Source organism: Dysidea avara, chromosome 4, assembly GCF_963678975.1.
Source record: "Dysidea avara chromosome 4, odDysAvar1.4, whole genome shotgun sequence".
Taxonomy (NCBI): domain Eukaryota; kingdom Metazoa; phylum Porifera; class Demospongiae; order Dictyoceratida; family Dysideidae; genus Dysidea; species Dysidea avara.
In genome coordinates, this window is record NC_089275.1 from 36,545,819 (window position 1) to 36,568,100 (window position 22,282).

Here is a 22,282-nt window from a genome sequence, read left to right on the forward strand (position 1 = left end):
AGTAAAGTAACTTGAGTTATATAACTGGTTTTTGTAACATATTTAGTTATATTACTTGGTCACTACAAAAGTAATAATTGTAACCATCTCAGCGAAAACCCGTCTAGTTTGCACAACCTTCAAATTTTTTTTAATTTCTCTGCATTATCTGCATTATCTGCATTGTCCATGGAATGGTTCACCAAAGTTTCAACCTTATGTGGTGAGTAGTTTTGGAATCACGGCGCTAGAAAGTAGGAAGAACAAGGAAATCGATTTGTACAGTGACTATACTAAAAGTAAACTACAGGCACTTGCATTCGCAGCCATAACTTCCATTTGGATTAGTCTACAAAGTTGGAATTTGGCTTACAATGTTCACCATGGATTGGCAGATCATGCAAGGTATAGTTTTAGCCTTGCAGTCACTTGCACATAGGCATATGAAAGCGGTTTTGTTGAATAGACAGCGATAATTTTGTTTACATCTACCGTTTCGTAAACAAATGCACGTGACACGCAAACCATTGGGGCTACAGAAATAAAACAAAGAATTTCGAACTCCCCATGAGTAGGCGAATGAGATGGTGCATAGTTTTAATCGATTCGAGTCTTCCTTCTTCAAGTATTGGCCCGATAAAAACTTGCGTATTTTTTCTTGTAGCATGCGTAATTTTACGAATTATTTTAAAATTTTTTTTTCAAGTAGACATATATGACCATTTTTACATAATAAATAAAACATTGAAATGATTTTCTCAATACGCATGCTTGTGCGAACTAGACGGGTTTTCGCTGAAACAGTCACAATTATTACGTAACGTGTTACCCCCCCCCCCAACACTGTTAGTTAGGGTTATTGCATAAAGCGGCTTTGTGGCCTTAGATCTTGGTGATCATGAGAGCATTAGTAGAGTGGCACAGCTACTGTGCATTATTGTTGCCTCGCATAGGCTTGTGTTACACTCCATGCCAGCAAAGAACCATAAGGGAGATCGATACTCTCTAATACAACAGTCACCTACATGTTTTTATAATAAATACTCCAATAGAGCATTCGCAAATTAAGCATGACATACAGACTGTGTAATATTTTTGGACTCAAATCTCGCATAGAATCCTAGCTATATATATACATGCCGTAGAGTCAATATGGTTGGCCTGTTCATATTGCAGCCTGCTTGTTTCATGGATCATCTGGTAGCTAGCTACAGAGCATGGTATGTAAATTGTAGAACTGTTCTGAGGTTCAGTATAAGGTACTCCATAGATTATATACATAATCTATGGGTAGTCACAGTAGCAGTATTCATCTGAGTAAACAAGCCAGGCTGTTATTTCTTGCCATATATAAATGCAACTATACAACTTAACTTGTGAATACTGTATTAGAATATTTGGTTAAAACCTTGTGGGTGACTGTTGTATTAAAGAGTATCGATCTCTCTTATGGTTCTATGCTGGCATGGAGTCTAACACAAGCCTACGCGAGGCAACAATAATGCATAGTAGCTGTATCACACTCTACTAATGTTCTCGTGATCACCAAGATCTAAGGCCATAAAGCCACTAGGCCAAAGGCCACAAGGCCGCTTTATGCAATAACCCTGTTAGTTACGTGTGTTTATGCAGATACCCAGAAGGGAAGCTGATAACCATCAGTATGTGCAATACAAGATTGTTTTATTTGGAGTATCAAAAGTTGGAAAGACATCAATTGTGGACTACTTTATGTACAACAGATTTGAAGAGCTTCCATACCATATGAATACTGTATCCTTATTGTTTGCACTCTATCAGAGCCGGAGCCCAGAGATTTTGAGTGGTCCGGCCATCCATGAACTACAATAGGGGTCATAGTTATGCACACTACTTTTTATTGATCTTATGTGATTTTAGATTATCTGCTTTCATGTGATACTCAACTGCATATGCTAAGCACACACAGCATGCCAAGCTAGGAGGGTCTGGGGGCATGCTCCCCCAGGAAAATTTTTGAAAATAGATGCTCTGAAATGGCATCTGGAAGCTATTTTACTTGCAAATCCTCTTTCTCCTTTTTGTTAACATCAAGGATATATCCTGGTAATTTTGTACTACAGTTTTAGTTTCATATCTAATTTCACTTCAGTGAAAGCTTAGTTCTTTGCGATACAGAAACCATTGGGATGCATGCATGATCAATTAGCCCAATGCAGTGCCATGCAGATACTTTTGAGTGATTTGAGGATAATCGATTAACTTAGATATAATGGCTTAGACTAAGTAGAACAGTGGTTATATTCTATACCGAATGCTCTATTAGAGTATTGCGATGACTGTTCTATTAGAGTATATTATTATGACTGCTCTATTAGAGTATCTCGATCTTTTTACAAACTCAAGTAGCTGAAAAGTGGTCTGGCCAATGCCAGACCATGGGCTCCGGCCCTGCACTCTATACTAAACAGTAGACATTATGAACTACAGCACATGTGCTACTTGCAATTTAAACATACATGTACCTTATATTGTACAACCACAAGAAAAATTGAGGAAAGTTAAGAATGTCTTGTCATTTGATCACGCCAGTTATTCATAGGTAGAAATTATAGCAGGCACAACTTTACTGTTGGAGTGGATGGCGCAACTGCCCTAGAACTTTTTACAGAGTGTACTACCTCGCTTTTTCTAATGTCATCAAATGGCAACTATTATTAATCTATTTACTTACTAATCTGCCTTGATTAATTAGGGTTAGATGTTGTTTAGCCATAAATTATCAATGTGTATAGTGTGTGAGTTTGTGATACAGTAGCGCAGTCAGATACATGTTGTAATTATGAATCTTAAACTGGAGCTATTGTTACATTGTTATACTTCATTTAAAGGTGTATCTATACATAACTGTATATCCACTTCAGCAATTCAGACAATGTGTTCAGTGTCTTCACACGTGTACATCAATGATAGTTGTTTGCCAAACGTATTAGGAATCACCGTTTTGTTAACATGTATACTATATGCTGTTATGCTCTCGAAATCAGTGTCTGAATTTCTCCAGTTTTAAAATTTTCTAGTGGAAGTGCACCCATTCAGAAAATACTTGCATTCGTACTTGGTAAACTAGTTAGCTTTGCATGTTGAATAATTTTTAGATACTTCCTAAATGCATATAATTTGCCCAACTTTGTTACTGCTATCTTGACATAATTTAGTACTGTATATTAGAGATTTCAATATTAAGCAAATTTTCTTCTAACTGACTAACTGCCAGCCTGATACCTTCAGACAAGTGTAGGTCAGTAATGACAAAGACTATGAGTTTGCTTTTTCAATGTTCGGTGTCACTTCAATTTGACAGGTGCCCTTTAGCATAACGCTGTATGAGCAATGCATTCATCATGTATTTACCTTTGTTCCCCTTTGTGTCTCATTTCTTTTTGCTGACAGTGGCAAGTCAATTCTGATACTGCATTAGTTTTATGGTTTCCCTCTGCTGATGATCATATCTATGATGGAAATCATCCATATAGTGACTGGATTGATTGTAGAGACACTTCTTGTTCTATTCTTCAATTGTAACACTGTGTAATGGGCTGAACATGGCTGAAAATGAAGCATAATTGGCACTTCACTTTTCCATAATTAACAGCTGGGGCATGCATTCAGACCTAAAATAATTTTATGCTGCCATTCTTTATTTTGATGTGAATTCATGAGTCATAATTTGTTGCAAAGTAAACAAAAAAATCAATTGGGGATCATAGAAAAAGAAGTAGCAAAACAAACAGAGATCGTCTACACCTACAGATATACTAGTAGATCAATCTCTGACTCAGTCATGGCTATATTGATGAAAGTAGGAACAAAATGTCCACTACTATATATATATATCTTCAGATGTAGGTGACCTCTGTGTTTCCCTACTTATGATCACTATTAGAACTTTACTTATATGTGTACAGTGTTAGTCCCTCATGATTTTGTAATTTGTTTAACTAAATGATAAAGGCTATCAAGCAAGAAATTGTCTTTCTCAAAAGCACAGAAACAAATGATATTTTGAAGTTGTCTCTCTGGGATTTTGGGCATTTGGAAGATTTGACTTCAGCAAATCATGTAAGAACATCTTTGATAACAGGGAGTTTGTTTGTGTATTTGTATGTTATAATGTATTGCTGGGAAAATTAGTTAGAAGTAAAATTTCAAGTAAGTGTGTGTTTATTATGCCTGAGTAATTTTGAAAGTAACAAGTAGTGCAATGAGTAAGAGAATATTCTGGAATAATTGTATAAGTTCTAGGAATAATTGGTGCAAAATGATAACTTGTGGTGTACTGTAAAATCTTTTGGATAAACCACTAAAATAGTGCAATGGTTGAAAAGATCACAATACCTTAATAGAGTAGTCACTTACCTAATAAAGCAGTCAACTTAATTCTAAAAGAGCAGTCACTTATATGAAAACCTACTAATGTGCTTATGTTCGGCACAAACTGCAGATATAATTTTGAAAAGAATATATAACCAGAAAGAATAATAGGAAGATTTTAGAGCATAATAGAATATCAAGCTAGGAGTTATTATAGCTATGCTACATAATTTTAGTGTTTGATTGTTTTGTGGCCTTTGTAATATGTATAGGTTAGGAACCTAGACTGAGGCTCTTTGTGGCTTTGAGAAGAGCCGAGGGCGTGGTTCTTAACTGACTTAGAACATGGCTCGATATTATTAACATTGCAAAATGTATTTAAAACCTTGTGACGGTGATCTGCTTATGATTGTGGGTGTGATAAACGTTTTGAAATCGTAGTTATTTTCAAAATGGCGGGACAGTTGAAGTTCAAGCTGTTTCAACCTATGAAGCCTCCTCCAGGTTGGAAATGCCCTAAACGATTTAAACTCGGGTTGGGAGAACCCTGGGAAAGTGAATCTGAATCTAACAGCGATGGTGAAACTGATGTTGAGGTGCGAACCAAGGTGCGAACTTTTGTGAGCCAGCAGAATACAAGTAAACATTCTGTTACATGGTTATTAACTGTGAAAAGTTTAACTGCACAGGTGTTGAAGTCAAGAAGACGTCGATAATTCACTCACAAGTGGCTAAGGAACTGTTTCCTGACCGCGTAGCCGACGACCTCCTTCTGCTTGCATCACAGCAGTTTGAGCGAGAGTTGAACAACTGTTCGTCTGTAGAAATTACTAAGGAAGAATTTCCCGATCAAGTTACTGATGACATTCTTCTTCTTGCATCACAGCATTTCGAAGGTAAACAATCTCCGCTGCATCACCTGACTGATGGTGGACCTCAACCAATATTATTTGAGGAAGGTAGTAAAAATGAAACTGTTAGCGAGACTAGTGGAGTGGTTAATAGAGGTAGTATACGATATGGGTCACCAAAAACATCCAAGGAAGTTGAGGAAGCAAGGAAACGTGGAATACCAGTCAAAACACAAGACCAGAACAAATGGGTGGGGAATATATGGCGAGAGTGGGTTCAATATCGTTTGCAGTGTTCATGTGTTGAGCCTGAGGAAAAGGAGCACAAGCTACAATGAGTAAAATGTCGAAACAAGCTATGAATTTTTGGTTAGGGAAGTTCGTACTTGAAGTGAGACGAAAAGATGGTAGGCCATACTCACCTGATACTCTTTATCAGATATGCTGTGCACTATTACGTTTGTTAAGAGAAGTAGATAGAACTGATGTAAATATACTAGCTGATCCTATGTTTTGTCAGTTTCGTGCTACTTTAGATGCACGCATGAAAGAACTGAAATCTACTGGCAACTATCAAGTGAAAAAAGCTGAAATACTTACTGAGGAGCATGAAGATACTTTGTGGAAACAGGGGTTACTTGGAGATAAACATCCACAACAGCTACTAAACACATTGATATATTATATAGGTTTTTACTTTGCATTACGAAGTGGAGTGGAGCATAGAAGATTGAGGTATTATCCCTCACAGATCCAGCTACTAATGGACGGGCTTATGTAATGTACACAGAAGACGTGTCTAAAGCAAATCAAGGAGGTCTTGTACACCGCAGGCGGGAGCAAAAGCAAGTGGTTCAGTATGCTAATGATGATAATCCAGAACATTGTTTAGTCAGGCTCTACAAGTTATACATGTCAAAGTGTCCAGAAGATCGTCCAGATGGAACACTTTATCTAAAGCCACTTGCTAAACCAACTGAACAATGTTGGTATCACAAAATACCTATTGGGCATAATTCATTACAGCAAACTGTTCGCAGATTGTGTGTAGCAGCAGGAATTGAGGGAAAGTTTACCAACCACTCACTTCGCGCCACAAATGCAACCAGATTGTTTGAAGCCAAAGTAGATGAACAACTTATTATGCAAAGGACGGGGCACTCATCTAATGCTGTGAGGGCTTATAAGCGGGTTGGTGAGAAATTGCGGACTGTAACATCAGATGTGCTAAATGGTACTGTTACTACCACTAAGGATCAAGATTTGAAAGTATCACCAGATGAGAAGGTTAAGCAGCATGACAAGCCAGACAAGAGTGAAAATCAAGAAAACATGGCTTCAGGGATTAACCTTGTTGGTGCAACTAATTGTACCATTAACATTAACTATCATCACTGATGTGTCATGTATGAATGGGCACGTTTGTCTACAGTGATTCTTGTACCTTTTTTAGCATTTTTTTTTTACATTTTCATTAGAACCCACAATCACATCTAACACACCATGACCTAGGTTTTAAATACAAATCGAATACCCTTGCATAGTGAGCTTTATCAATTGTCTGCAGGTTTCTAATAAAGTTAGTTAGAAACCTCCTACCAGGTTTCTTAGTGATATTAGAAACCTCATTAAATATCAAAGATCAAAGCGTACTATGCATGCCATGTTCTAAGTGATCATTTGTCACCAGTAACTTAAAAAGTGAGGTACTATAGCTATATTTGACTGGGCCTGCGAAAATAGGGTGTGTGGGCACATGATTTTTGCCTACTTTTTCAAACTTTTATCACACGTAACTTTTTGTACCAATATGCTATTACAGTGCAATTTTCAGCTCCTGGTAAGCATTTAATTGGCCTTATGATACAAGTTATAGAATGCAAATATTCTGTTCCAGTACTTAGATATGACCTGTAAAGTGACAGGGTGTAGTTTGTGCCCACATGCCCTGTTTTCGCAGGGCCAGTCACATACATGCAAGTAGCCTATTTTTGGTAATCTCACAGTATCTATACATACTAACGTACATCTGTAAAAAATTGGTTGAATTAAATTGAGTTTGTTGTATTTACTCTTGTTTCAGGATGCATACAACGAATGTGATGTTGCCATTGTTGTATTTGATGTTACCATCTACAACACACTGAAAGGAGCCAAACATTGGATAACACAAGTGATGGCAAGAGTGAACAATTACCCCACACAATTCTTACTTGTAGGAAACAAGGTAGGCCATTACATCGCTGTATATATCAACATTGATATTCTTGTTAAATGCTTGGCCACTTTGTGAGTAGGTACAAGTTGGTATTGTATGTATTATATGCAGTCTGATTTGGCAAATATGGATAATGATGATGTAAACAAGGGGAGACTGCTGGCAAACCAGTTTGACATATCATGTTATATGACTTCTGCAAAAACTGGACAAGAAATTGACACACTGTTTGAAAAAGCTGTAAGTTGCATTTACTGTACATGAACTCAGTAGTTCTCTGTTCCTTGAACAATCTCTTGCTATTTGTATACCACAGTCACTTAAAATTTTTTTTGCAGATATTAAAGGCACAACAAGCAAAGTTTAAGGCAGAAAATATGGTAATGGACATTTTATTGTACATGGCATGCCAGATTTATCATGTACCACGGTAGTGGTACATAATAGGGATCAGGCAGAAATTTTTCAAAACACTCTAATAGAACGCACGCCAAAAGCAGCCTTCCGGGCTTTAGATTTATTTCTAAAACATTCTAGACCTTTCTTTTGTGTTTACAACACTAGCCAACAAGTATTAAAAGTAAGGGAAATGGTTTTAGGTGTTTTTTAAAATTTTGAAAATGGTTAGATTCTCCATCTTCTTCTTTCTTTCTTCTTTCTTTCTTGTTTCGCGCGCCTACAGCTCGTAGGAAGTAGATATCAGCCCTAAAAACGTATGGCGTATTTAAAAAACATTCGTACCCAGGTCTGTGTGGTATTAAAATCTTCCCTCTCTAATGCGATTGCGAGATATAGAGCAAGAATCACTCTTCGAGACGCCATTCGATCGAGAAGCCATACAGATGATAATATAGAATTGTTTAAAATTCCATTGCTTTAGCTCACAGGACTAAAATGCATCAAGTTGTATCACACTAAACATTAAACATAACTATTGTTCACTGAAACTCGGGTTTTAGACTTCCTTCATTACGAGACAGTGAAGGGGGTGTGGCCTGCACCTCGTCACTTAAACTATTACTGTACGCCTTTCGTGTATACTTTCTATTATATTCTTCAGCTGTTTACCAGCTAAGAGTCGGCATAACAAGGCTTGTAAGCTATTGGAACACACTGGTAAATTTCGAATTGAAAAGGGGTGTGTCCCTTCCGTACGCGATTGAAAAATAAAAAGCGGGATACTCCGTATACTCAGCACTTTAATTGGAGTCGACCACGTTTTGTCAAGCGTGTGTTTTACTCGTGTTGAGATTTCGCACCGCTTCGTTGCAGTAAACGGTCACACTAGTGGATTTATCTACTCGTCAAAGGAAAGTGGTATTGTTTACTGTATTGTTAACTAATTGTTTATTAAACTTATTTATGTAATTGTTTATTGCCAGTTGATATTACAATGGGTTTCTTTATTAAACAATCATGTACTGTTGAACGTATATTTAAGAAGTAGTCCATGTGCATGGACATGAAAAAAATCATGAAACTAGTGGGGCAAAAAAATTATTAATTTTCAACAAGTAGAATAGGGATCAAAGATTTGATTTTGAAAAAAACTGCGTAAACAAGAAGTAATAGGGATGATAATCCACAAAATTCTATGCATCATCAGTTCAAAGCAAGTTATTTGAATAGTGTACACTCAATTTGCGATTCCTATTTCAACATTTTAACAAAATTTAACCACAAGTTGAAATAGGAATCGCAAATTGAGTGTACACTATTCAAATAACTTGCTTTGAACTGATGATGCATAGAATTTTGTGGATTATCATCCCTATTACTTCTTGTTTACGCAGTTTTTTTCAAAATCAAATCTTTGATCCCTATTCTACTTGTTGAAAATTAATAATTTTTTTGCCCCACTAGTGTATAATATAAATCATATATGGTAGTACTGTACATATACTATACTGTATAATTATTACGGATCATGGACGTTTGCTCTTTTTCACAAAAATATGTTGATTAAAAACCAGCAACACAATGCCTTCATGGTGCTCTGAAAGGATTGGTTAGGTAGAATCAAGTCGAAAATGTTTTCAAAGTGCCCAAAAACATTTCCAATAAGTTTATATGGAATTTAAACCGAAATTATTTTGCCAAATTTTTAACTGACTCACTGACTGATGCCTTAAATTCAGACAGGAATAACTCAATAATATGTACTTAAGGCTATGGGCTTGATTTTTCACTGTTATATATATATATATGTCACCTCAGCCTGACAGGTGCCTTTTGGCACAATGTGTGAATCATGGACTTGCCTTTGTTCTCCATTGTGTCCAATTTCTTCTTACTGACAGTGTAAGGTGTCACTTCACTACAGCTAGCATATGATGGCTCCCTATGCAGATTGTCTGTAATTTCCTTAGTAACTGGATTCAGGGGCAGGGCTTCTGGGGTCCAGAAACCCCTTCTGAACCAGCACGTGCCCCTACGATTCGTCTGGGTGATAAAAATTAGAGTTATACATTTTATGGCTCTTTCTATTGGCAAAATTTCATACTTTTACCTTTGAAATCACCTTCACAGCGTTCAAAAGCACGTAGTGACTTTCTTCTTTTTTTTTGGTCTTCAACTTGCAGCTAGGATGAAGTTGCAATTCCAGAGAACCAGAAACCCCCTCTGAAAATTTCTAGATCCGCTCCTGGGATTGATTGCAGGGATGCTTCTTGTAATGTTCTTCATTTGTAATGCTGTGTAATAGCTGAAAATACTGTATACCACAAATATTTGATGGGTAAATTTTGACAAAATGCTTTAAAACTGTGTTAAAGATAACACTAAATGCACACATTTGAGAGGAAAAAATTAACTGATTGCAATGTAAATCATTGAATTCATCCTCTTTAAATTTTTGCACCATAAGTTAGCTGAAATAGCCATTTCATTGCAATTCATTTTCAGCTACCGATGGTGCAAAAATTTAAAAAGGGAAATTATGATGAATTTGATGATTTGCATTGCAATTTGTTAAATTTTTACCTCTCAATTTTTTACATTTAGTGTAATCTTTAATACAGTATTATATTGAAACATTTTGTCAAAATTTTTCCCATCAAATATTTGTGGTGTACAGTATTTTCAGCACAATACACAGCATTACAAATGAAGAAAATTACAAGAAGCATCCCTGTAATTAATCCTAGAAAGTTAACAAGTGCTATAGGAAAATTAGGAGTTTTAAGTTTGATTAAGGAAAAAGCAGTGAAACAAGCAACACCTGCAGATATATGTTACTATACATGATCGGTCATGGATAGGGATTAAATGTCCAGTAGTATATCTGGAGGTGCAGGCAATCTCTACTTTTCATGGCTATAATCCCTCTACTAACACACTATTATAGTTACTATTATAGTTATTGAACTGTTGATCTATTATAGTTCAACAGTTTAATAAACGGGCAGTTTTGTGGGATAATTATTATGTATATGCATAGCTACTTCATTCAATTATATAGAGGAGAGAAGCTGAAGCGGCAAGACAGAGAGAAGACCAAAGTAGACAACCAAATGAAAACAACCGAAGAGGAGGCTTTTGCACTTTACTTTAGTAGCCATATATCTACTGGCGATTGTATGTGCTTATACAGTAAATACTGAATGTGTACATGTAGGGACCCGCCGATTATGCTCATAATTTTACCTATTATGCTATGCTGCACTGCTCAAAAATTTACATATTATACTCAAATTTATGCTCAATACTTACCTATTATGCTCAAATTATGCCCAATTATTTATGCCTTAGTTCTCACTCGTGCTCTGCTATAAATAATAAGTGGCTGAAGCATCAACCGTGGCTTACTTGTCAAAATGCATATCACAGAAAAGATCGATATACTCTAATAGAACAGTCAGCTTTGTGTTTGTTCTATTAGAGTTACTGATTGTTCTATTAGAGTATATCGATCTTTTTGTGATAACTATTTTAGAATTCATACTATTACACAAATTTCTACCTATTATGCTAGCATTATGCTCAATGTTTTCAGACATCTATTATGCTCATAATTATGCCAGCATAATCGGCGGGTCCCTATGTACATGTTTATTTTTACCTTATTTGGTATTTATGTATAGCATTCTTGTTTGTAATTTGCATATGGATGAATTTCATATATCTATGAACATAATAAATTATTCTGTGGTTCTATTAATTTTGCTGTATAGGTACATGCTGTAGCAATGTCAATTTCTCTGTAAATTTACACTGCTGAATAACAGTAGCACAAACAATTTTCTGCTGTATACAGTATACTAGGCACCAGCCTATTATGCTTTTCATTTTACCTATTATGCTATGCTGCAGTGCTCACAAAGTTTGCCTATTATGCCCATATATGTTTGCCGCAACTTTCATGTTTAACTAACAGTTATGCAATTTGCCAATTTCTGTATAATGGATAACAATAACTTTTGGCTTGTGAGAAATTGTTCTAAGTTAACCATTTAGAAATAATTCATTTAGCAGTTTATTATGTCAAATGTTTAAATTATGTAGTTCAGTGGTTCATTAGAATTACTAATAAGGCTACATACCACTATAGTTTAATTGTTTGTGTGCGTGCGTGTGTGAAGAGAATGTAAAGTATACACACACAAAAAAGAAATAACTATAGGAAAGTATATTACACTCTAACTATAGATGGAGTAGCTAAGTATGTCAATCCTTTTCACTGATAACAGTATGGCAAAAACCTACCCATTATGCTAGCATTATGCTTCAAGAACCTACTGTGCTCCAAATTGTGCCAGCATAATAGGCTGGTGCCTTGTACACACACATGGTAAATTAGGGCAATTGGACTTTTCTAAGATTTTGGGGGTAAGAAATGTGATTGTATAGCTATGTTAGTTTTAAGTACATTCATGCAATGTTTTATACCAAAAATGTGATGATTAGTTTGCATATACTTTGCAATCATATAGCCACAAATTTTAAAAACTACAGAAGTTGTTGCAGGAAGGTCACTTTATCCAGTAAATCTTGTCATGAGTCATTTTCATAAAAAAACTTCAGTTGGCTATGGTTAAGGCTACATAATACAGGCTTCAATATTATTGGTATCAGCCATTTTGGTTGGTATCTTATTGGAATCAGTTATGGTTTAAGTGACCAATACCATAAGTGATATTGCATGACATCACATAATTGTTTTTCAAGATGGTGGCATATCTAGTGAGTGGAATGTACCATCACAGGATAATATAGGTACGTATAACCACGAATTACTTGAAAAAAGCCAGTGATTATGATTGTTGGTACAGTTGAATGGGCAGTATAGCTATGAAACAAGATTCTTTGAAACCATACATAATGGCTAATTGTCATTGCATGATGGCCACAAACCCAATTCAACAAGCATGAGAGACAATAACAAATTTATTGTATTTTAAGTAAGGTGGCTTTTTACAAAGCAGTCAATACAAAGTTCATTTGTCAAGTTGTTAGCTTTGCACAAGCAGTGCAAAGCTATAGAAATGCTTGTAAAGATAGCCCATTGTAACTAGGTGATGGCAAGGCTAGAAGACAAAAGATGGCAAATCTAGTTGTGTCAACCTCTCTGAGTAAGATTTGTCTTGAAGTTGTGGGATGAGACGAGTAGCCCTTCGTTGTATCTTCTCTACCTTTCTGTTGTCTAGAATATAATGAGGCCCCCAAATAGGATTATTGTATTCCAAGATAGGTCGAACTAATGTATTGAACAGACAAGTTAGCATGGTAGAGTCAAGGTATTCAAATGATTTCTTAATCAAACCAAGTACTCGGTTAGCTTTGGTAGTAACTTGAGTGGTGTGATGGTGGAATTTGAGCTGATCGTCAAAAACAATACCGAGGTCGCTGTGCGTTGCATTGATGTCAATAAATATTCCGTTGAGACAGTAAGGACCATAGTGGTGGGCTGGGCCGAAGTGAAGGTGTTTGCACTTGGAAATATTAAAATTCAAAAGCCACTGTTGTGACCATCCTTGAAGTAAGTCTAAGTCACTCTGTAATGCAGTATAGTCTTCTCTATTTCTAATGACTCGAAAGATTTTTGTATCATCAGCAAACAATAGCACCGGACTTGATACAATTGATGGTATCTCATTTACAAACATCGTGAATAGTAGGGGACCCAGCACAGAACCCTGGGGGACACCACTAGTAACTGGAATAGTGGAAGATTTATGGCCATTAAGTACAACTTGTTGCACTCTGTTAGATAAAAAACTTTCAATCCATTTTAGCACATTTCCATGAATACCAAACGATGTTAACTTTTGCAATAAACGTCGGTGTGGAACAGTATCGAAGGCTTTTTGGAAATCTAAGTAGATTACGTCAATAGAATAGCCCTCATCAAGATGATGAGTTAAATAATCCAGCATCAGAAGCAATTGAGTGGAACACGATCTTCCTGGTATGAAGCCAAATTGATAGGGAGACAGTAAGTTGTTTGTGGATAGGTGGTTCAGTATATGATCTTTGACAATGGATTCCATTAACTTGCTGAAAATAGAAGTGAGGCTGACTGGTCTATAATTGCAGGCCAGATTCCGTGCACCTTTTTTGTGAATAGGTGTTACATTGGCACACTTCCAATCTGAAGGTAAAGTGCCACTATTTAGCGATTTATTAAACAGGATAGATAATGGTACAGAAATAAATTCACTTACAGATTTGATAATAGTTATAGGCCATCCGTCTGGTCCAGAGGATTTATTACTTTGTAGAGCTATTAGCTTGCTGAAAACAGTTTCAGGAGTGATTTCAATGGAGTCATCAAGGAGAGGGGAACTAGTTGAATCAACTGTTGGAATACTTGTGGTGTCCTCACAGGTAAATACACTAGAAAAGTATTCATTAAAGTGAGTAGCCATTTCAGTATCGGAATGTATTGCAGAACCATCCGAGGAGACCAACTCGGTAACACCTGGGCGTACTTTTGTCCTTGAGTTAACATATTGCCAGAATGCTTTAGGCCTAGATCTGACACCTTGAGCCAGATTCTTTTCGTAGTCTTTTCTAAGGTTACGAGTCAAGCTTCTAAGCTGATTATTTACTGATTTAAAGTTTGCAAGGTCTATGAGAGAACGGGTCGAGAGGTACTTTTTCCAAAGATGATTCTTTTTCCTTTTCAAACTAAACACTTCAGAGTTACTGTATAGGCTTTTCTTCTCCTTGGGCTTGTAAGTAGGAACACAATTGTCAAGAGCATCCTGAAAGATTGACCTAAATTGCAACCAAGCATCGCTCATATCAAGGGGGTCCAATAAGGATACCCAGTCAACATCACCAAGAGTTTGCTTCATTAGATCAATATTTGCCGCTCTTGTATTATATTTCAGTGTCTTGATAAAGCGTTCAGCTACGTTTATAATTTACTCAATTATATTACATTGCAAGTTATGCTACAAACAAGTCACCCTGTAGTTCAGATCAGCTAGAAGAAGGTACCTAATAGAGAGTTCAGCTACAAAGAAACCATCATTTAGAGAGTTCTAGGGGCGGATCCAGGATTTTTCAAGAGGGGGGTCTCTGAGCTGGGTGGAAGGTAACCCCCCAACATACAATTATTTAACTCAGTACACCCGACCTACGGCTGTACGTAGCATTCATACATAAAATGTGCCCTTAGGCAAACTTTAACAAGCACGATGTGTGTATCTAGCTATAACTAGCTGGTAACCTACACTGCTCTTTGTGTAGCTTATTGGCATACTATGCTATTGTAGACTTATAGCTTACTACATACACAACTTCTTGCCATACAGTATAGTCATGATGAACGATGGATCACTTGACACCTGTTCATCGTACCAGATTTTCGATCACACTTCTTGCTTTCTGTCCGACACCCTCGCAAAAGTGGTACCAAAAGTGAACCTTGTACAAGTGCGAGTGTAGTTGGTCTTCCTGAACAAGTTGAAGGAACTACTGGAGTAGCTAACTCCTGTGTCACTGTAATTCATACTATCAAGTGCGGGGACCGGCATTGATTCTGTGCCTTCTGGGTGAGGTCTCAAGAACAGCCGAGTGATATCACGTGCCCACATTGACCAAAGGCTGAGTCAGGTGTATTATGCACCTATCAATGTATTGCCCCACCACCCCCCTCGGGGCGTAAGCGGGGCTTTACAGGGGAATTGACACGAAACTGCTGCCCCACTATGGGGCATTTGACGAACCTTACGTTCATGCAGTAACAGGGGCGTAGCTAGCCAGAACATGATGGAGGGGCAGGCATGCCCCCACGAAACGCTCAAAATATTCATGATTGCAAAAGGGGCTAATGACCGAAGGTGGGCTAGCCAACATACGGTGTTGTATTATTACAGCTTACACAACTAGCTACGTAACCATTCCAGTACTGATTGCTTATCACGTATCAATGATTCAATGGAGGTATAATTCGTCGAGCATCATCGCACGTGCCACAACTGTACTCAAACAAATTCATCCACAGTCCGGTAGAGCTATATTGTTACTATTTTAGTGTTAATACAATTACTGTACCTTACGTTAGCCACAGCTTTTGCTGCAGTCCTAGCACACCGCTGACAGGATGACACGTTCACTCACTTCACTCGGCGAAATCCGAGGGGTCCGTAACGCAGTACTTAGATTTGAGATTTGAGAAATCTTAAGAAAAATTCAAGATTTTGACTGAGATTTGAAAAGATTTTACAAGATTTTAAGATTTCAGTTAAGATTTGAAATACTATGTTGTAGTGCCGTGTTCTGTGCCTGGTATGAGTCGAGGTACGAGTCTACTGGAGAGGCTACTCTTTAGCTATTGCAATACTGCATACTACCAGCAATAGAGCTTAGTATATGTGGCTAATTTGCCTAGTTAAATTGGCGGCTTTTCCCGCTGACACGTAGCAAGTTAGCCTATAGCTAATGGAACTATTCCCAATGCATCTATACAGTTACCTCACATAGTAAGTAATCATGACTAAGAGCTAGCTCTCCTTGTAGTGATCTCAGTAGTGATTGAAAATGCCTAGATCTTGAGTTGTACATACTTCATTTGTACTGAGCAACCAAGATAGTGACATAGCAAACTACTTCAGTGCTGGTCACCGTAGCTAAAGCATTCAATCAAATCAAATAGCCCTGCATGCGCACATAAGCTCAGTAAATCTCACACTAGAGTTGGCAAAGCTTAATTATACTATTATTAACTACTAATTTGCCCTAGCTTTTCATGCCATACATGCATAGCTGTATTATAATACTGTACATGTATGCATCAAATAATATGTCTAAAATCATCATGTTTTGCCATGTCCATGCAAGTTGTGTACATTTTAACTATATCATTATGTAGACATCTCTTGCAACTGCTAACAGTTGGGCTGCATAATTGTCTTGATAATTGTGTACAGGAACTTCAGCATATCAATGGTGTAGTTGACTTCAGCAAATGTGGAATAATATGATATCAAAGATACCACACAATTAGATTTTACACATAGATTCCACACTTATATATAATATAACTTATAGTGCAACTGTCTTTGAGACTGTCTACCTGAGTTAGCAAAGTGATGTGGACATTGACCCATTGAGATATAAATTATTAGCTAGTATATATATATGCTTGTTAAAGTTTGTGCGTGTATTGTAAATTGTATGTATATACATACGTACATAAACTCAGCTAAGCGAAGGTATCAGATGCGTTCATGCATTTCACTCATATGATTAGTTTCTACCATACACATACACAATCTCACAACTTAATATCTAATACAAAAATGAGTACACGAGTTCCTTATGATTGATCATAGTTACAAGTTATAATTATTTATGAGTCAATACAACTTGAACAAAACCATTTGTTCAGTTTAAATTCGTTTAGGCGACCACTTATACACTCTGCATGATACCATTTCTTGCATTTATCGCAAGCAACCATCACTTCACCGGTATCTGGTCCTCTACATGTACAATAAACATTAACAGGGAACCACGTTGATGCCTTTCTTCTTTGCCTGATAATGGGGAAAACAGACATTTTCTGCGTTTCTAAACAATTAAGTAAATGACGTCTTAAATGTTTCTGGTCATATACAACAGTAGAGGGATTTTCTCCAAAGGCCAAAGCAGTGCAGTAGGCTGCAGCAAAAACTCCACAGTCTTTTGTTCCAGATTGTTTGTTAACCTTTGATAATTCAACCTTAAATTGATCTTTCTGAGTGTTCAAAAGGCTTGCTAGAATTACTTGTGTATCAATGCTTACAACAGAGTTTAGAGAGTCATATATTGTAATGTCTGCCTTCTCACAGTTCACTGTCGAAGCAACAACCCAATGGTTGTTGTTAATGTGAAAAATTTGTGCAGATCTTATCCCACTTTGAAATGGCTTGATATGGCTTCTTGATTGCAGTAGAATGGTATTTTGAAGACCTCCTATGTGTGGAAATTGTTGTTTTAGCAAAACCTGCACAGCATTTAAGTGCAGATCTGTCAGCCACTCATTATTGCACAGCATATTTCTTTCAGCCTTACACAAAACAAATGAACCAATTTTCAGCCATATTTCTGACTTTTTACATGTCTTTGCAGCTTCACTACTTTCCCCACCATTATCATAATCAATTACAATAGCTTCATCATGTACGCACGTCATTTGATCTCTCTTTAAAATCTTTTCACCACCAGAATCATCACTCTTCAGAACTTCCTTAGCAACAACATCTTCACTTTGTCCACAAAACTCAACCGTCTGAGTAAATGCTGTCATTTGGTCATCTTTTGGAAGCTCTTGGTCGCCAGGATTATTGCTCTGTTGACAAAGTTCTAAATCACTGACATCTACTGTCATGGTGGAACTTGCAGTAACTGTGTTGTTAACAGCCACATCATCAACTTGTTCATGACAACAGTCTGAACTGCCTGCAATCAATGTGTCCACTGCCATTGTGTCACTCTTGTTAGCTTTGTTAGCCACAGCATCATTATCCTGTTCATCATACTTCACAGCGGTAGTTTCCTTTGATTCATAAGTAGATGTGTATGGCTGTTTAAATCTAACTCTGAAGATGCGATCAGCTGAAACATATTCAGTTTCTTGAAATAGCCATATTGCAGTTGTTTTTCTAATAAGAACAACTTGTCCTTTCATGCTTACTTCAACAAATGGAGAAATCATTTGCTTTGCATTACTGCTAAGGCTGGCTAAATAACTATTAAGGTCATTATGACCTTTCAGTGTATACAATGGTATTGTGTCAGATTTCAATTTATCAACAGGCAGAGATCGCTGCATTTTTTGCAAAGTTTTATGAGAAGCTTTGCTAGCTTCTTTGGTCACCAGACCTCTATCACATGCTGATTGAATATCCTCAGATACCTCTTTGTGTGTTTCTGACCACACTTCCTTAATAATTTCTAGGGAATTGTCATCATTTTCATCAGTGCTGTCATCATGGCCATAGTCATCAATATTGTCAATATCATCATCGTCACCATTCTGCACACCAGCTAGATCTTCGGTCGTGTTTTCATTGTCCCACACAGAGTGTACTCTTAAAAGTTTGTCCATGCCAAGTTCACATAGGGTTTGTCTTGCTTTTGCTTTTGCTCTTTCCACAGCTTCAGAAATTTCATTGTCTTTGATGTCACTTAATGATGACACAGAAACTTTGTTCTTTCCCTCTTTATTGCGATGCCTTTGCACACTTGGAAACTTAACAGTCTCCTGCAATTCAGCTTGCAATGCAAGTTGGATATTCATTCGATGAAGCCTTCTGAGCAGACCTAGCATGCTAAAATTGAGTACAGTTGAAAAAACACTGCTCATGCTTCTGACTGTCCGAAACATTCTTTCACAAGTCTGGGACCCAAGCATCCAAGGTAAAAAATTTCTGGCATCACCATGAAAATGATCTCTAATAGTCAATGCATACACTATTATGGCATGTGCATTTAACTCTACACACATGTAACAATTACGTGTGATGAAGTTGTTTTTCAAGGTATAAGAGTGGTGGAGCATGATCCACTTACGCCAATACCGCAGAAAGAAATTTGCATACCAAATTTTCTCTATCCTGCTAATGCAATCTAAGCTTTTGTCCTCATAACTGTCTACAACATTTTGGATTAGTTCCACATAACATTTGGTTGCGAAAGCACCAGGTATTTTGTCGAGCAAGGGACATGCATTGATTATGTGCAATACTGCATCATAATTTTGCTTATCATGATGGTTTAAATCTCTTTCCCTTAGAAAATGATCTTCTTTACCATATTTAGAGCGCAACTGTTCTAAATGATGCACTCCAGCTCCAAAGGTTGGTCCCAATTTAAGATTAACCCGAGGGTTTAATAGCCGTGCCTTAAACTTTACTGCAATGTGGACCACATCTTGAACATATGAAATTGAAGTTGGATTGATGCAAAACCAATTCTTCCATGTTGAACTTATGTTAATTGAGGGCAAAGAAGGAAGGGTAAGATCATTGGGAGGATTTATCAGTGAAACTGATATTTTCATGGCCTTCATTACCCTAGAGTCTCCATCTCCCCCAAAGCTTATGACTGTAATGCCTCGTTTTGCACATTCTGAATATATGTGGTTCCAACGCTGTAGGACATGCTCAGCAGTAAACTTTTTGTCACTTCCAAAGCATGTCAAACAAAAGGGTGGCACATTAACCGCCAAAGGTTGTGCCATGTACACATATGCATACTTTGCAATAGATCCACTTTTGAACATATTCTCTATTGCTGAAAATGAAGTGGCTAAAAATGAGTCAACTAAAGGTAGGCCACAGTCATCAACAGGGAGGACAAAACCAACACACCTATCTGTCTCTGAGTCATAGTCCACCCTTCCAATTACTCTTGTTGCATCTTCCCCAATAGATACTATTTTAGGTGCATTGTGATCATTGATATGCTCAATCAAATCACTAAACCTAAATCTACCTTCGTCCATAATCTTGTACTGCGAATGAATTATTCTTTGCACAGTCCTGAGAGATGGCAGTGCATGAGGCATGTTCTGATGAATAAATTCATAGCACAGAGGACCACTGTAGATAAATAATGCTGTGGCAAACTTCTTGAGAAGCTCTGAATGCCTTCGTTGGGTTGGGTATTTACAGACATTTTTATCTGCATTCAGCAACATTTGTTTCACTATTGGGGTAAATCCATGACCACCACCCATATTGAAGGAATTTAAACCACACTGCTTTATTAGGTTTGATAACCTTTCATTCTCTTTAGCTAGAATTTCTATTTCATCTAAGATTTTGAAATAATCTGTAATTAAAGTTTGAGTGGGATCAAGTTCAACTTTTCTTTGCTTTCGAGAAGTGCAAAAAGTTTGATTTGCCCCTCCTTCTACACTGAAGGAGGGGCTTAGTGAAAAACCTGTTCTGGCTTGTCATTCAATGACACTGAGCTGCTAATGGTTTTAGCAACAGCTGGTTTGGTCAGGCATTGGCTTGCTGAAGGTGCAACTGATTGCTTAGAAAACAGTGTGGATCAACGACATTGTGTAGAGCAGCACACTTCCTGACATGCCTAGTCCAATTTGAAAGTATGAAACGGCTATTTTGAAGTTGCAAGCGAATTGATTTATTGCACATACCACAATTTACTGCAGCTGCAATTTTCCCATTGTTTTGACCTTTTACAACTACAGAGTAATGTGTTTTCTCCTTTAAGGAGCTCAGGTGCATTAATTTCGCTTTGCATATCCAGTCCTTTACGCTCTCAAGAACTTGACAACTAACATCATCCACTGACAATAAAGCCTGATTTGCAGCCTTGTCAACTAGCTTGGTCTTTTTAGCTGTTATGCATGGCTTGGTGTGCTGTGAACTAACTGCCTTGAGAGACAAATTTTTGCTCAATTGTTTGACCTCTTCAACAAATTTACAAATTCTAATGCGATGACCTGGCGGAAACTCAAATGGCAGTGAATTCATAGACTCCGGTGTGCAGCATGGTGGTAACATTTCTGGATTACTTTTGTGTGCCTTCTCGATATATCGCTCAATTGTACTTATACTGTTCCCCTCACCATCAGTTATGTCCATAGATGCTATTATCTTAAGTTCATCATATCCTGCTGCTTTCAGACAATTTGTGACATAAGTGGGCAACTGCTTGTCCATCAGTGCAAGTATATCAACTTCCAAACTGGTAGTGGATAGTGTCTGAGGTTGCTGCTCCATCTCCTGTTATCTTTCACTAAACAATAATAGATGAGATATATAGTAATTTAATCTGCTCGAATCTATTGAGCTAAGAGTGTGATATCATTTGGACACATTACTTGCTGGCATGGTAGAGTTAAGCTTACACATTACATAGTGCATGTTGCTACATAGCTAATTATAATTGGACAAAGCTTTCATACCTGAGCTTAATGATGTGGGATGCTGGCACAAGATACCAGTGCAGGAATATTCAAAAGCATGCAAATTCTTTGTAACCAAAACCTTCAGAAACTCCGTGTTGTGACTTGATCCACAGCCACATACAATCAAGACATGTGCCTATGGTTATGGAGCCATAACAGGGATTATTAGTCTTCTCTGTATTCTTCTTGCCAGCATGTCTCTGACTCCCTATACTGACAAAGGCTTTCAGTAGCCTTCACAGCTGAGGTCCCATATGAGTGAGATAACAAATTAAACTACATAGCAAATATCACTACTCATATCACTAAAAGCAGGGGTCCCACATGTGTAGCTAAACTTTTCATTTGCTGCATGAATGTTGACTAGTCTATATCGAGGTCTATACTATATCTAGGTCTATACTATATCTAGAATATAGAGATTGAGATGTGTTGATTATAATTACTGCATGATGATTTTCAAGAATGTGAATATTGACGAGACGCGAGACGAGACGTGCTAGCTAC

At 37.2% G+C, this 22,282-nt stretch overlaps 2 protein-coding genes across 3 annotated transcripts in view; both read left to right on the forward strand.

The window, feature by feature from the left end:
- LOC136254857 (uncharacterized) overlaps window positions 1–11,045 on the forward strand; it is a 28,984-nt gene extending 17,939 nt beyond the window's left edge. For both annotated transcript variants that reach the window (XM_066047619.1, XM_066047618.1), the window contains exons 9-14: window positions 1,612–1,752; window positions 3,973–4,080; window positions 7,267–7,410; window positions 7,513–7,641; window positions 7,740–7,781; window positions 10,862–11,045. In XM_066047619.1, coding sequence (XP_065903691.1) covers window positions 1,612–1,752; window positions 3,973–4,080; window positions 7,267–7,410; window positions 7,513–7,641; window positions 7,740–7,781; window positions 10,862–10,954 — 657 coding nt within the window. In that variant the 3' untranslated portion in view covers window positions 10,955–11,045. The remainder of the gene's footprint in view (window positions 1–1,611; window positions 1,753–3,972; window positions 4,081–7,266; window positions 7,411–7,512; window positions 7,642–7,739; window positions 7,782–10,861) is intronic.
- On the forward strand, window positions 4,087–7,260 carry LOC136254858 (uncharacterized). Its single transcript, XM_066047620.1, has 2 exons — window positions 4,087–4,971; window positions 5,022–7,260. Exons 1-2 carry the CDS (start codon window positions 4,785–4,787, stop codon window positions 5,519–5,521), a joined length of 687 nt encoding a protein of 228 aa, XP_065903692.1. The 5' UTR covers window positions 4,087–4,784; the 3' UTR covers window positions 5,522–7,260.
- Window positions 11,046–22,282: the final 11,237 nt, after the last annotated feature.